The sequence below is a fragment of the Pan paniscus genome, chromosome X, assembly GCF_029289425.2.
Source record: "Pan paniscus chromosome X, NHGRI_mPanPan1-v2.0_pri, whole genome shotgun sequence".
In the NCBI taxonomy this organism is placed as follows: domain Eukaryota; kingdom Metazoa; phylum Chordata; class Mammalia; order Primates; family Hominidae; genus Pan; species Pan paniscus.
Genome location: NC_073272.2, coordinates 48,842,947 through 48,859,071, shown reverse-complemented (window position 1 = coordinate 48,859,071; position 16,125 = coordinate 48,842,947). Strand labels below are relative to the sequence as shown.

The 16,125-nt window shown below is 53.4% G+C and overlaps 1 protein-coding gene across 8 annotated transcripts; it reads right to left on the bottom strand.

Moving 5' to 3' along the window:
* Positions 1–1,660: 1,660 nt before the first annotated feature.
* Positions 1,661–13,817, bottom strand: CDK16 (cyclin dependent kinase 16). 8 transcript variants are annotated; one of them, XM_055106858.1, is made up of 18 exons: positions 13,492–13,814; positions 12,995–13,246; positions 9,312–9,393; positions 7,898–8,105; positions 7,139–7,272; positions 6,914–7,039; positions 6,767–6,823; positions 6,556–6,670; positions 5,792–5,886; positions 5,631–5,693; positions 5,256–5,379; positions 4,955–5,075; positions 4,749–4,846; positions 4,559–4,664; positions 4,435–4,477; positions 4,190–4,280; positions 3,016–3,093; positions 2,669–2,929 (listed from the first exon to the last, which is right to left on the bottom strand). In XM_055106858.1, exons 2-18 carry the CDS (start codon positions 13,045–13,047, stop codon positions 2,892–2,894), a joined length of 1,632 nt encoding a protein of 543 aa, XP_054962833.1. In that variant the 5' UTR covers positions 13,048–13,246; positions 13,492–13,814; the 3' UTR covers positions 2,669–2,891. The 8 variants fall into 8 exon arrangements, with proteins under 8 accessions (XP_054962830.1, XP_054962832.1, XP_034806556.2 ...); XM_055106855.2 differs by lacking the exons at positions 2,669–2,929; positions 9,312–9,393 and adding an exon at positions 1,661–2,640 and having other exon boundaries at positions 12,554–13,246; positions 13,492–13,613; XM_055106857.2 differs by lacking the exons at positions 2,669–2,929; positions 13,492–13,814 and adding an exon at positions 1,661–2,640 and having other exon boundaries at positions 12,995–13,466.
* Positions 13,818–16,125: the final 2,308 nt, after the last annotated feature.

The window sequence follows — 16,125 nt, the reverse complement described above, 5'->3', positions numbered from 1 at the left end:
CAAAGAAAGTGGCATTTGAGTTGAGTCAGACACATGGCAGATAGCTGCTCTTTAAGCCCAGTTGAATCTTGTCAGATTCTCTGAATTGATTCTCCCCATTGCCCCTCTGCAGACTCCCCCTCCCCATTTATCTGGGCAGCCAGGTAAATCCAAGAGACCTCCTTTCCCAGCCCTAGACCGTTTTTTTTTCCCCACCTTCCAGAGGCCAACCTCTGCCCACACCAGTGACCCTACCACTTCCCAGAGCAGTTGGGTGAGTTCTAGACCTTTTAAATCCAGCCTGGCAATCCTGTCCCCCTTTGCAAGGCCCTCCTTTTCCCATCCTCCCTTGCTGCCAGAAGTGGCCATGTCATCTGATTCTAGCCAAGAAATGGCACAGGAAGTCTGCTGAGGAGCTTGTGGAAGTTCCAGCCGTTAAAAGAACACAGACAGGTAAGGAAGGTGTTCTGTCTTCCCTGCTTGCTTTTCCATCTCTGGGGACATGGCAGTCATCGTGGCACCATGAGGCTGCAAGCTGAAACATCACTAAAGTGCTTAGAAAGACACAGTAGAGGCTGGGCTTGGTGGCTCACACCTGTAATCACAGCACTTTGGGAGGCCGAGGTGGGTGGATCACTTGAGGTCAGGAGTTCGAGACTAACCTGGTCAATATGGTGAAACCCCATCTTTACTAAAAATAAAAAATTAGCTGGGCGTGGTGGTGCACGCCTGTAATCCCAGCTACTCAGGAGGCTGAGGCAGGAAAATCGCTTGAACCCAGGAGGCAAAGGTTGCAGTGAGCCAAGATTGTGCCACCACATTCCAGCCTGGGCGACAGAGACTCTGTCTCAAAAAACACACACACACAGTAGAGTGATTAGAAGTTCATGGGCCCCCACCACTGGGCTTTAGTAAACAGCCACTTAATTAGGGTTGCCATTACTTGCAGTATTTGCCTGGCCCTGCTCACCCCACCTCTTCTGCTTAGAAAACAATCCTTGGCTTTGCCCAAGATGGTGGGACTGGGGCTGGAACTCACAGGACAAAGAAAATAAAAGTTTCAATTATCCTCATACCTGAGGGCAAACCCCAGGTTGTGTCATTGATCCCTGGCCTCTTGCAAACTCTCTCACCCATGCCCATGGTTTCTGTTACTTCCTGGACACTAATAATTGAAATTTCCAGGTCCATCTATGGCCCCACTGCTTAATTTGATCCATGTATTAAAGGATTTCTCTACCTATTCAGTGGTCCAAAATCTACCCCCTACCGTCCTGAACATTCCCTCCTCTTCATGGTTTCCTAGTCAGATGGCCATACTGGGCCTTTGCCTCATCTTCCCATCCATGGTTCTATTGGGCCATCCAGTGTCTTTCAAACATCGTCTCTCCACTCCCCTGCTTCCACCCTCTTATCAGGCTTCCTCATATTCCTGGGCAAATCTAACTCCCCTTTCTGCTTCTCAACCCATCAACACCATTCAGCCTGCCCTACCTGCTTCAACTCCATGTTCTACTGTTACATATGCAATACCTTAGATGCCTTTTTCATAGTCGTGACGTGTCCCTGGCCCACTCCCAGTGTTTTCCTAGACAATGGTGATGAGGTATGAATTCTCCAAGGTCCCAATAATCACCCCAGCTCGGCCACCCTCCACCCCTACAGGGATTTGCAAGCAGGCTTTTCACTTTAGACTTTTTAATATTTCATACAGCGATTATGGTGCATTCAGGAACCCAACCCCCCAAACCCACTAGGAGGGCTCCCACCCCTGCCCTCCCACCCCATTTCAGGGCCCCAGGGCTTAGGGTGGAGGAAGGGGAGGTAACCACCCATCCAGGGACTGACCCTGGAGACTGTCCCTGCCCTGCCTCACCCTCCCCAGGAGATAGGGGGCAACACCTGGGCACAACCCCTCACACCCCCCTCCCCCAACCCTGCTTGTGCACATATGCACATTATGGCTCCTCGCTGAGCTGGTCAGTTCCTGGCAGGGCCCCTACCCAACAGCACCGAGTGGGATGGGAGCAAGGGGACTGGGCTGGGGAGACCCTGAGAAGGAAGGAGGCCCCAGCTACGGGACTGCAGGAGAGAAAGAGTGGGGCCCCCCACCTTGTCCATTTCCCAGAGTCTCTGGTAGTCCCCAGATCCCCCTGCAGCTGGGGATGGCGGGTGGGGGTAGGAAGGCGAGTGGCTGTGGCATGCTTTCCCATAGCCAATCCCAGGGTCTGGTGATGATCAGGGTTCCAAATAGGGGCTGTGTCCCTGTCTCTGAAAGGCTGGGAGCAGGGCTTCATTGCACAAAATACCGTGGGAGGGCCACACGCAGGGGGTGGGGCCCAGCCAGTCTGTATACAGAGATATTGCATTTAAAAAAAACGAAAATCTCATTTAAAATAATTTAAAAAAAAAAAACAATGAATGAAACAAACAAAAAAAAGGCCCACACAATATGAGGCAGGTGGGGCAGGCAGGAAAGCAGGCAGAGGATGCCTCAGACTCAAGGCATTGTCACCATCTTGTCTGAGTCGAGATCCCCAGCCTGGGCTAGCTCTGGACCCCTGGCTGGCCGTGGGGTAGTGGTCCTGGGGGCTGGTATGATGGGGGGGTAGAACTGGCCTCAGTGTGGGAGGCTGGCACGGCCATGCTGTCCACCGGCAACTACCAAGACAGAGACAGACAGACCAAGTGAAGGAGTGATGAGAGCTTTGTTAGCACCCAGCAGACAGGCCAATGGGTGGGTTGACAGGCCAATGGTGGGGTGTTTGGGCAGGCAGCAGGGGACAAGTGGGCAGGTGAACATGGCTCAGGCAGGTAGGCAGAGAGTAAGCAGGGAAGATGTAGTTGGGGGCTGCCCTGTGAGGGGTGTGGCATCCCTCCAGCCGCTGCCTGCTGGGGCCTCGGTCTGTGGCTTAGAACTCGGTGTCCACCACACGGAAAGCTGGCCTGCCTGTGGGGGAAAGCAGAGCAGATGGCTGTTGGTGGGTAAGCAGGTAGGTGGGTGGGGCAGGGAGGAAGACAAGGGGCTATACCTACCTGAGTCAGGCATCGACGAAGACCGAAGGCTGGCCTCCTTTTGTAGCTGAATCTCCTTTAGTGCAAATATGGAAGTAGCTACAGATGGGGGAGACATAGAAGTGGGGGATGACCCATGAGGTCATCTAGGACCAGCCCCATATGACCCCATGGGAAGAATTAGAAAAAGCTGCCCCTTCTCTGAGAGGCTTGACCTTCATCTGTCAAACAATTCCATACACAAACCAGCTACAACCAGGGAAGATGAAATATGGACTATTACATGACACAAAGAAATCATTATTAATTTTGTCAAGTGAATTATGGTATTGCAATTACCACCTGTTAAGTCTAGGTGATGGGTGGTGTTTGGGGTTTGCTTTATATATTAATCCAGTGGGAAGATAGGGAAAGTGAGCAAATGTTTTTTGTAGGTTTGATAATAATATTGTTGTTTTAAAAAAATCTTTTATAGGTATATGCTGAAATTATTTAAGGATAAATGCTATGATGTCTGGGATTGGATGTGATTCAAAATAATCAGAGAGAATATAGATAAAACCAGATTGACCATGAATTGATGACTCACTGGAGTACTTAGGGACTCATCATATTACTTTGACTAATATATAAATACATATATTTGAAAATATCCATATTAAAAAGTTTTTAAAAGCCAGATATAAAAAGAGAACATCACATGTGATTCTATTTCTATAAAGTACAAGGACAGAAAAAACTTATCCTTGTTAGAGGTCAAAACAGTGGCCACCCTTTGGGAAGGGGCTGGGAATAACTGAAGGAGATGCAAGGGAGCTGGGGGTGGGGAGCTTTTAACATTCTGTTTCTTGACTTTTGTGCTAGTTACAAGGATGTGTTTCATTTATGAAAATTCATTGTATAGTATACTTATGATTTGTGCATTTTTTAGCGCATGTAAGGAAATGTCTACTTTAAAAAAAGTAAAGTGCTATTGCATATATTTTTATGTATGTTTTAAATTTTTCATGAAAGGTAAAAGGAACTGAAAACTAAAAAATGTTTTCATAACAAATACAACCCATCACACACGTGAACAAGATGTCCCCCCATGTAGAGGTGGCACAGCCAGAATCCTACACAACCCGCCAGCTGGCCCCAGCAGTCCTGTTTCCCAGTCCCCACACTGGCCGGTCCATTCCCCAGCTCCACTCACTGTCAGGAAGTTTGTGGATCCGCTCCCCCAGACTGAGGAAGAATGGATGTTTCATGGCATCCTCTGCGGAGATCCGATTTCGACCCTCAAACTGAGTGGGGGTGGGGGGAGGGGGATAGTATTGATATCTTCAACAAGTAGGTCTCTCTGCCCACCTCAGACCCTGCCCCTGGTTTGGGGGGGGGGTCCCTGTTTCCCCACACTTGGAATCCCATACCCCCAAGGCTGACCCAAGGTGGTCTCACCTGCAACAGCTTGGTGAGGAGGTCGGCCCCGTCGCTATCAAGTCTGCCACAAGGACAAAGAGACCTGATTTAAAATGAGTTTGGACACTCTGGCCCCTAACGCCCACCCACCCACCAGCCTCACCGGGGTGCGTGGCTCAAAAGGGCCTCGGCTCGGTACTTGGGGTAGTTGTATGTCTTGAACTCCTCGTTGGACAGGATGCCTGGCCACGTCTCCTCAGTTGGGGTTCCTAGTAGGGAAGAGGAGTTATCCCAAACATTTCACAGGTCCTCCCTGTGTGTCTCCACAGCGCCTAGGGCCCATGCCTCCTCACCTAAGATACGGAAGATGAAGTGTAGCTGTTCCTCCACCGTGGAGCCCGGAAAGAGGGGACGGCCTGTGGCCATCTCATAGAAGATGCAGCCCACACCCCTGGGCAGGGAGGGCACAGTGAATAGAAAGGCAGCTGGCTGGGTGGCTGTTGTGACCAAGCCACCCCCTTTACCACGTGGCCCCTGCCACACTTCCACCTGTCCTTACCACATGTCAATCTGAGTGGAGTAGTCCGTGGACCCAAGCAGGATGTCAGGGGGCCGGTACCACAGTGTCACCACCTCATTGGAGTATGTCTTTGTTGGGATTGACTTGGCTCGGGCCAGGCCTGGAAATCAGAGAAAGGACAGCTAGAATGAGGGAGTCATGGGCAAAGTCTCGGGGAGAGTGCAGTTGAGACTGAGGGTGTCCTAGGCAAAATCTGGCAAGGCTGAAGGGAAGTGAGACTAAGTGGTCATGGGAAAGTAGGAGGCTGGGGAGCCAATAAGAAAGGGGAGGCCAGTGGTACCAAAGTCAGCCAGCTTGAGCTCTCCCCTCTCGTTGATGAGCAGGTTCTGGGGCTTGAGGTCTCGGTGTAGCACCTTCTGCCGGTGGCAGTAGGCCAGGCCACGGAGCAGCTGGAACAGGAACAGCTGGGGACCCAGGAATGGCAGGCAGAGGTCAAAGACTATCCACTAGCCCGACCCCCAGCAGGCACTGCTCCCCTCCCAAACACAGACACTAGGCCCAGAGCCTTGTCACACAAAAGAGGACAGGGTCCCAGTGCCCTCCAAGGGCTCCTAGCAAAAAAAGCCAAAGGGAAAAGTCCGTTTCTGGGAGATTTGTGGGTTGGAGTGGATGAGTGGGGGCCCCCTTGTGCCCCTGCTTCCTGCCCCACACCCACTTTCACGTTGTGCATGTTGATGATGTTCCCACAGTCATCCAGGTACTGCTTCAGGTCCTTGTCCTGAGGAAAGAAGAGGTGGTACAGGAATGAGGGTTACTTCCTATGGCTCCTGGCCTTCTCCTCACCTCCCCCTGGGACCTACTGCCACTCAACCTTACCAGGTACTCAAAGACAAGGGTGAGGGACTTCTCCGTGTGGATAATGTCATGTAGCGTAACGATGTTGGCGTGTTTGAGGTCCTTGAGCAGGGACACTGCAGGAAGCATGGGAGTGGGACAGGGGAAGAGTCAGGGTCCTACCCTCAGGACAGAGGTGAGGACAAGGACTAGATAGGGACAAGCCCAGGTTTTCTTTCTTTCTCTAGACAGTTCAGGGTAATGCCTCGGAGCCACCAGCTCTAACCCGCCTCATGCCAGAAGGAAGTTGTGTCTCCATGTTGCAGATGTGGAAAATAAGACTCAGAGGAGAGTATGGAGCAAGAACCTGGGATTGCAGCCCCAGGCTCATGTGACACTAGATTTTCATAACCTGTTTTTGGTTTCTGGGAAGGGGCCTGGCTCCAACCCTCAGTACATAGGCCTGCAGCATTGTGTGAAATCGAATTTGCACACTAAATTTCAGTGCAATTCAAATTCATTCCATGTGATATTCTGACTAGAAATTGTTACAGTAAATAAATTGGTGAGCACTTTCAGGGGTGTTCTCAGAACCAAACCCTGGTTTGCAATTCATCTACCTTTTATCCAAATGGGAACAGATTCCTGGTTACCCTGATTATTACCTGGATATGTGGGTGACAGGCATTCCCATGAAAGCCAGAGTGTTTTGGGGGGTCTTAGAACCAGTCTTTGTTCTCATTATGGAGTGTGTGCGCCAGGGGTGGGTTGGGGAAGCCTGGGGCAGATGGGATGGGGGTGTGTACCTTCCCGGATGGCGGTGCAGGGTGCCCCCTCTTCATGTTCCAGTCTGATCTCCTTGAGTGCCACAAGGTTGTCTGTGAGCTTGCTTTTGCCTTTGTAGACGGTGGCATAGGTACCCTGGAATGTGAGGAAGTGTGACAGGAGAGGTGCTATGAGATTCCAGGAGTTCCCACTGACTTCATCCCCACCATGGACCTCCTATTTGCCTCTCACCTCGCCCAGCTTGTCCAGCTTAATGTAGGTCTCCAGTTTCCCAAAGCCAATCTCAGACTGTGGGACAAATGAGGCAGGTTGAAGCTGGCTCAGGAGAAGGGTCTGGGAGAGGAGAAAAAGGAGAGGACGGGAACAGAAGGTGCTTACTAGGCTGACACGACGGAGGCGGCGGCTGAGGGGCTTGTCAAAGATGGGGCTATTGAGGGTCAGCTTCTCCAGGTAGCCCTCAGGCAGCCGGATGTCAGCTGGTAGCGATAGGCGCTTGTTGATGTCCTAGCAGGTAAGGCAAGAGAGAAACAGGATCATGAGCTCCACCTCCCCAGGTCCAACCCCCTTTTCCAGTTCCTCCACCATCCAGACGGGGTCAAGCACCTCAGTGGAGATCTTGCGTGGGGGATGGTTGCGCATACGCACTCTCACTGGAGACTGCACCTCATCCGAGGACGTGGCTGAAGCCTGGTCACTCTCCCCATCAGACCCCATCTTCAAGTCCTCGTGCACAATCTCTGGTGGCAGGGAGAGGGGTAGGGCAGGCCAGGTGGGGTCAGGAACCACAGGACACCCCATCCCCCACGAAACATATTCCATCATCACACATGTGTGCACGTGGCCCCCAGAGGAAACCTGGAGTCCCTCGGGGAGAGGGTGATGTACCTGAGCCCAGGGAAGCTCAGGTACATCTAGGGCAGGTTGAACTGGGGGTTGGGGAGGCAAAAGTCACCTAGTGGAACCCTTCCTTCCAAGGGCAAGCTGAGCTCAGAGCCGGCAGCTAGGTGGTGGCAGGGGAAGCCAAGGGTCCTGGGAAGGCAGGCCCAGGGCAGGCAGGTACCAGAGGACTGAGGAGGCCATCATAGAGGGCAGAAGGGCAGAGGGAGCCTTGGGGCAGCTGTGACAGGCAAGGCACCTTCTGTCCCCCACCACGGGGCCTGGGCAGAAAGGCAAGAAGAGGAGCGCAGATGGACAGATAGACAGACGGTGTTGAGAGAAGATGGGAGGGAAGGGGGAGAAGAGAGCACATGGGGGGCAGAGAAAGGGCAGAAAATTTAGAGGAAAATGAGGAATGTGACCAGGAGGCAACACCTGGGAAGCAGCCTGGGGCCATATGGGAGAGGGGATAGCCAGTGGACCCACCTGGTGCAGAGCTGAGTGGGCCCCGTGCAGAACGAAGTTCCCCAGGAGCAGCACGTGTGGGGGCCTCTCCAGGGTCACTGCCGCCACCACCACCACTCTCATCCAGGCCTATCTGCTCAGGGGCACCATTGGTCTTGTCTATGCCTCGGCCACCTCGGAGTGTCATTGACAGCTGCCGTTTGATCTTCTTCATCCGATCCATGGCGATCTGAGCAAGGGACAAAGATGGAAATGGGTCTCTTATTAGCATTTGCTTTATCACCATGGGTTCCCTAAAGCCCACAGCCTAGCAGGGGGCACTGACATGAACTTGTCAGTGCTCACTCAACCACTACGGACCCCAGAGCCACTCAGGAGTTCTGGAAACCCAGCATGGATGGGGATCTTTGTCAGTACCTGCCCACCCACACAGCCAGCCCCACTGGGACCCTGCTCCTACGTAGCCCACCTGAGTTCTCAGATTTAGGTGGCTGATTGAGGGCAAGGGCCCTAACGATGGATTGTTGGGATCTAGGGGAAAAGCCCCACTGCAGGAGCAGAAGGCTCCATTGCAGATCTTCTCAGGTACAGCTGCAGTGATGGGCCCAGCCATGGGTCGGCCAGGGCGTGTGCCCAGAATTGAAGGATGGGTGACATGGCCTCGAGCACGGCCATAGAGTGGCATAGTTCCCCTAGCACCACCCTCAAAGGCCAAGGCAGACTATTCCCTGTGGCCACAGGGACCCTCTTCCTGACTTCTCTAGCACTCATCGTCATGACAACCACTGCATCATCCCATTCATCTACCCAGGTGGGGGGGGGGGGAGGGGAGCGTGTGTCAGGGTGTCCTGCCCAGACCCAACCACTGGGTGGGATTGTGTGGAGGGCAGGGGGGTCTCAGTGTACACCAGCTCTTCTCAGGGCTGCCAGAAAGGTTTGATCAGGTTAGGACCCCTAGGGTCCAATCTAGACTTTTACAAGCCAAGTCACATTTCTCCTCTACTCAAGAATGTACATTTCTCATCACCCCAAATACACGCCCCAGTCCTCAATGTGGCCCACAGGTGTTTCTTTACCTCATTTGCCCCTATTGCCTCTTGCCCACGGCCCCCCCCCCACACCCCCCCGCCATCATTCCTAGTTGCTGTTCTGCAACCACACCCAGTAGAGTCCCACCTCGGGGCCTTTACACTGGCTGTTCCTGGTACCTGGAACACCCTTCCCCTAAATTTCGAAATGGCTCACTCCCCTCTCCCTTTGGGCCATTGCTCAAAGGTCACCTTTTTCATGAGGCCTCTGTGAATAACCCTATTTAAAATCTCAACCATCCCGAACTCCCTCACCTTGCCAGTTATCCCCCCAGCACTCATTACCTCCTCAGAAATGACACCACCTACTTATTGGTTTCTTTAGTCTTTACTGTCTATCTCCTCACCGCCACAACTAGAAGATCAGCTCCGCCAGGGTAGATTTCTGTGTTTAGGTCACGGCTATATCCTGAGGACCTGGAATAGTGACTGACACAGAGTAGATGCTCAAAAAGTGCTTATGGCAGAAATAAGTGAATCAGGGGGCTGAGGGCCTAGGACCAACCTCTGCTGAGGTGATGAATCCCTGCTATTCATTGAACAACCCTAAACAAGGTAGCCCAGGGATGCTGGCATCGACAGGAAGATGACCTAGATGGATTGCTGAAGGGAATGGGGCCACCAAAAGGCTTAGGCCAGCCGTCTTCTGCTTCCTCTTGGGCTCTGGGCCAGCAAGGAGGGGGAAAGACCTGACCCAGGAACCATCTGGACTCACAGCAGGGCCTAAGATGGCCCTGGGCCCAAGGGAAGTAGAGCTAGATAGGAGGTCGAGGATGAGACTGGGGCTGGATTTGAGGAGAGAAATGGGTCATCTGCTACCTTGAAATCAGGTGCTTCCCCCAGCAGTTCTCACCCCCATCTGGCTGAACTCACTATCCCCAGGAGGGGTAGGGGCCACCCTAGCAGAAAGACCTCAGATACAGGATGAGGTCCATCCATGGAGAACCCAGGATAACCACAAAACATCCTGACCTGGGAGGCTGAATACTGGGCCTAAGGCAAGGAAGGTAAAGCATGGCCAGCTCCCAAAGACAACCTTGTGTCCCCATATGGCACAGATACCCAGTTGCTTTGCATGTTGTGACAGGGAGTAGGGGAGGGGCTGGGGGAGACTGGAAGTAGGGCTGAATGGAGGATGGGGAGGAAGCCAGGAGGAGCCATGGGTCCACGACCTCTAACTGGAAACCCCAAGGGCTGGACATGCTCTGGAGTTCAGTTTTTTGGGATTTTAGGAAGATGGGGTGTAAAATCTGTATATCACATAACACTCCCAGAAAGGGGGATGGGGGGCTCAGACAAGCCCCTGTGAACAGAGATAATTGAACACTTATACGCAAGGAAACTTTCAAATATCATTTCAGTTGAATGAGCTTTTTAGATTTCAAAAAAGGAGGGAGCAAGAAACTGGACATAAAACCTTACCCCAAAAAAGGCACATGTCCTGCCTGACCCTTCCTGATCCCCAAAGACATACACCCATCCTCAGACTACTCTCATACTCAAGGATACTCAACACACCGACCACTAAGGACTTGGTCTTCGCACCCTATGTCCTGATCCCCATTAATACACGCTAGACCCTCAAGGAGGCCTCACTACATCTTACCTGCTATTATCTCATATACTCATCAGCATTCAAAGCCCTAACACATAACATACCGCCCTGAACTCTGTCAGCACACACTCAGCCTCCGCTAAGTAACTCTTGCCACCACATTCTTGGGCCCCTCCCTGGCCTAGCTGCTTGTTACCTTCTCCATAGTACTGACTCCCCTCATTAACGTACTGTTCCCCCTACATGATTCTGACCTCTATTAACATGCACTTGGGGTACTCTATAGCTGACCCACATTAGCACTCACTGGACCTTCTTCATGCTGCTCTGAATGCTATTAACATAAAGTGAACCTTACAGATAGATCTCTAACCAGTGTTACCCACACTCAGGCCCCTTCACAGCTACGACCATCCTTAACACACATTCCAGTCCTTCCACTGTCCTGTCCCCTCTGTCAGCACAAACTGAGTCTTCACTCAGGCCTGATTTCTATTAGCACACGCTGGGCCTCACACAGTCCTGCCTCCCCATTAGTGCACCCTGAACCCTTACTCAGCCCTATTCCGCAGGGACACACAAACACACTGTTCTACCATGGCCTGACCCTCATTAGTGCACACAGGTCTCATTCAGCCCTGACTCCCATTAGCACACACTTCAGCCCTCCCTAGCTGTAATCCACTTTAGCACACCGAGATCATCACACATTCCTGTCCTCTATTGCTCTCTGCTCAGAGATATCTCCACAGATATAATCCTTGTTGGTTCACACTTAGATCCCTTCATGAAAGCCCTGATCCCCCTTATTACACACTAGATCCCCTCCGCAGCCCTACCCCCGAGTAGCACCCCCTGGAACCTCAACATACTCCGGTCCTCCGCGGACACAAGGGCACAATCTTCACAAGGTTCTGATGCTTATTAGCATATTCCAGACTTCACACAGCTGACTCTCGAAATGGCACACATTGAAGTGCCTCTATGTCTCTAAACCCACATTAGCAACCACCAGTACTTCTATTACCCTGCTCCTTCCTAGTGTGCCCTCGAGACTCACATTCCCTGTGTCCATGGACACACTCACACCTCACATCACCTTGACCCTTCGTCCACTAAGCCTCTGACAGTGCTAAGACACTTCCTTCCCCACCACTCCTTCCTAGGCCCAGACAGACACGCAATTCTCATCTCCTTTAGGCCAGGCTCAGATATTCCACAGTCCTTCCTCCGTTAGATACCCTCAGGTCCTTCCTTCCACTCTGCCCTCATTAGCATATACTGGGTCCCAAACTACCTAGACCTTCGAGGCCACAGGCATACACCCTCTACAGCCATGACCCCCACTGGCGCACACACCACACTCGAGTCCTTCAGCTACCTGCCCTCCACAAGCACACACTGCATTCTCACACACTGCAGGCCCCACGGACAGACACGCAGTATTAACACCATCCAGGGCCTCATCGCCACGCACCAGGCCTCAGAGCCCTGACCCCACCAACACACGTTCTGGTACCTGTGCCACCCTGTCCCCCATGAACACACACCGGGCCTCTCTGCGGACATAATCCCTATGAGCATGTCTTAGAACTTCCTCGACACCCTACCCCCCGTTATACACCATCGGGTCCCTCACTCGCTCCGCACCCCGCCCTCCTTCCACAAGCACACACGGGGCCTTGAACCTTACACGACTTATTGGCGTGAGGCTTACTGCCACATGCTCCGACCCCCATCAGCAACCCCCCCAAGTCTTTCACCCCATTGTCACCCATTTCCACACCCTTTGGTCCTTTGATTCCCCCTGGTCCCCATTAGCACCCACAGCACTACCCAACCCCAGCTCCCAGGACGGGCCCAGGGCGGGGCCAAGGTCAGGGAGGCCCCAAATGACCCCCCGCTCCGGTGCATTCTGGGAAATTCGCCGGGGGTGGGGGCACCTGCCAGCCCCGCAGCCCAGACCCCTGGGCACCGCCCGAGGTGGGTTCTGAAGGAGGAGGGGCAGCCTCCACGCCTCGGGGACGCGCTCACCGGCGGGGGCGCGCGAGCAACCTCAGAGCCGCGGGGCCGGCGCGGCGGCGCCTGGGGCGGCGGCCCGGGATGAGGCCGCGCGACCTCCTTCTCCTCCTGTTCGCCGCAGGCGCCCGTCCCAGTAGTCTTCAGCCATGGTTGCTGGGCCCGGGCCGCCGCCGGCTGAGGAGGAGGAGGCGGCGGCGGCGGCGGTGGCTGAGGCGGAGGCGGCGTCCCGCTCAGCCGGCCATGAGCTTGGCCGCTGCGGGCGATGCCCCCGGACTCGTTGGCGCCGGCTTGAATCCGAGTGCTCACGGCGGCTCGCGGCTCAGAGCCGTCTGATCGCGGAGTGGCGGCGGATCCCAGGGCCGAACAGCCAACGGCCCAACCGCCGCGCGCGCCGCGCTCCGCGCATGCGCACGCAGGCGCTCGGAAGGGTGAAGTGGAAAGGAGGGGACTCACCTCGGACTGCATGTACCAAAGGACCCGTCCGCAGCGGGAGGGGACGCGGCCATCGCGAGCCCAGAGGAGGATGCGGCGCCAAGCCGGAGACGGCACCAGGGAGAACTGTGGAGGCTGTTTAGTACTCAGTTCCGATCTTGGCAGAAGTTTGCTAGCGCCTAGGTGAGCAGTGGCCAGTAACCTGGCGCGTCAATCACCACTCGCTCCCCCTACTCCATCTCACTTGGTACATCCCCATGGTGGCAAACGGGACTTTTGCAAGGAGGAAAAAAGACAAATGAAGCACTCAGTTCTAGTCCCTTGAGGTGCTTGGGGAGGAAGGCATTTTAAAGGTTCGCGAGAAGATGACTTTTCGAGGAGAGGCAGCCTGAAGAGTTATTGGCCTTTACCACCTTAGCTAGGACAGCCTATCCCCGCCCAACTGCCCCCTCCACCGCTACCTCATTCCCGTAGTGAACGTGTGCAGCCCCGCCCTTTGAGGTTGTCGCCCAGCCAACCTGATTTGCTCTCTGTGGCGAGGCCGAGCAAGAATAAAGGGCGTGGCTGACTGAAGAGGCGTGATTTCGCTCTCTACCCGACTCCGCACGCCTCCGCCCAGGTTTCATAGGTTTTCACCGTCGGCGGGGGTGGGGCCTCCTTTTTGTTCTGAGCTCCTCCTTCGCTATAAGGCCAATATTCCGCAAGGTGATTGGTCATAATTGCGCTCAATCGAGTCTCGTCCCGCCTTTAGCCCGCCCTCCATCTCATACAGCGGGCCTCCCGGGGTGGAACCCGGGCTGAGAAAGGAGGAAAGAGGCGGATCCTTAGAGGCGCAGGAGCCGCTACTGCGCATGCTTGGAACTTCGAGCGGGGCGGAGCCTCTTTTCTGCCTCACACGAGTATTTGCATAGGCGCCGTGCGTTGGATTTTCCTGCCACCTCTCTTGCCCGGCACAGCCCCGCCCGTGCCTCCCCTCACTCTGAGGGTTTTTTGTTTTGTTTTGATGTCAGTCAACACAAGTAGAACACTCCGCGGTTTTATTTCCATTTTATTTATTGGGCGCATGTTGTGTGCCAAGTACTACCAGGCCGACCTAATCCTTCACTTCCTTCTGCCTGGAAAACCACACTATCCCAAGTCCAGCTCAAAGGGCTGCAACCTCCAGCAGGCCTTCTGGCACATCCTTACACTACCCTGTTCCAAGGCAGCCTCCCCGCCTCTTCCGGGCTTCCCTTTATGGCAGCCTTGATCACACCAGTTAGGATTTTCAGTAAGGTTTACATTAGTGAGATTTCCCGGGCCATGATGGGAGTGGAAATATTTGACAAAGATAAAAGTCCTCGCCTTGGCATAGAACAGGCCCATCACTTCTCTGACCTCATCTCTTCCTCTTCTTCCCCTGACTCACTGCCACCATACTAGCGCTCTTTCTAGCTGTTTCTGAGTGAAAAGGGCACAATCCAGCCTCAGGGGTTTTGCATTTGCTGTGGTTCCCTTTGCCTGGAATGCTGCTGGCCCACATCCACGTGCCTCATTCTCTCACTTCTTCCAGGTGCTTGCTTCAAAGTCATCTCCATGAAGCCTTTCCGATTTAAAAATTCCTACCTGCACTGCCATCATTCCAGATCCCCAGATCGGGCTCTATTCCTCGCCTTTTGAAGAGCACTGATCAACTTCTAAGGTACAATTTGCTTACTGTGTTTATAATCTATTCTGGGTGTCAACCTAGCAGAACGTAAACCCCAAGAGGACAGGGATCTTTGTTTTATCCACTGCTGTCTCACGTGCCTAGAAAGTGACTGGCACACAGCACACAACAAATGTTTGTTGAATGCCTGCCAGAGCAGGCCAAGAAAATAAAATGATCAGAAGGAGGTGGGCAAATAGTTCCAGGCAATGACAAGAGAAACCTTTGTCCCACCCTATCCTTTGTGGCTGCTGGGTGCAGGGGGCTCGGTGCAATGACGCAACCCCCGCCTGCTAAGCCCTGATCTCCCATCTGGCTGGTGTTACAATGGTAGACAAACCGCAGAAGTAAAATGGAATGAGGTGGAGGGGGAACAACTAAGATGCAACCAGGATTCATGCATGACTCAAAAGCTTGTTTTGATGGAGAAGGGTGTCAGGCACGAATAAGGTGTCAAGGAGATCCAGGAGTTGTGGTGGGGAAGACATGGAGCCGTAATGGGGGAGGTGCAGTGAACAAGGTGTCTATAGAGTATCCGCAAAGGAGCTGGCATACTGGAGAAAGACGACAACAGTTGTGTTCAAGCCTCAGCTGCTGTAGTGGTGTGGCCAGTGGACTGCGGTGTGGAGTGTCTAGGGTACTCTAGAGCAATAATGGGAAAGTTCCTGTGGTGGGAAAAACTTTCCATTTGACAGTATCACCACTAGATACCAAAGGGAAAATGCCTGTCCTCAATGTCCTAGTGGGGAAGAAGAAACTGTGGAAGGATAAGGTCACCCAAGCAGAGCAGGCCAAGAAAATAAAATGATCAGAAGGAGGTGGACAAGGGCATATACTGTGCCCAGGACCAGGAACTACTGGCCCAGGAGGCAGCAGATGTGGGCACAGGCTGTGATGGGAATCAAGCCAGTTCAGAACAGGTTGAGCTATTCCTTACACTCAGGTTTGAGTAGAAGAGTGAGGGATCTTGTTTCTAAGTAAGGTAGATAAATTATTGTTTAGTTGAGGAACAGAAGTATGAATGGACTCCTCAGGCACCAGGAGCCAGTACAATAGAAGGCAAAGATGTAGCAGTGGCCAGACTGGTGCTTTCAATTGTCTGGAGCACTCAGCCAAGACCAAGGACAGAGCACGGTAACTCTGCAGTCCCGGTGGGGCTGGTGTTCGGCCTCCTGCTACCTGCTCTAAGCGATGAACACCCCTCAGTCCCCACAGCCAGCTGTCTTCTCCAAAGTAGGAGGCTGAAGATCCTCAAGGGGAATACAGGCAGACCTGGGGCTGGGGCGGCGGCAGGGGCGGGGGAAGCGTAAGGCAAGCAACGGGCTTTTCCTCTACAGATGTTCTCAAGGTATTTCCATAAAAATCGCAAAGTATGCCTGCAGGCACTGGCATTCGGCAGAGCTGTTTAAGACACCCCTGCAGCAAGGAAATTGAACTAAGAGCAGCACAGGCATTCCTGGTGCTG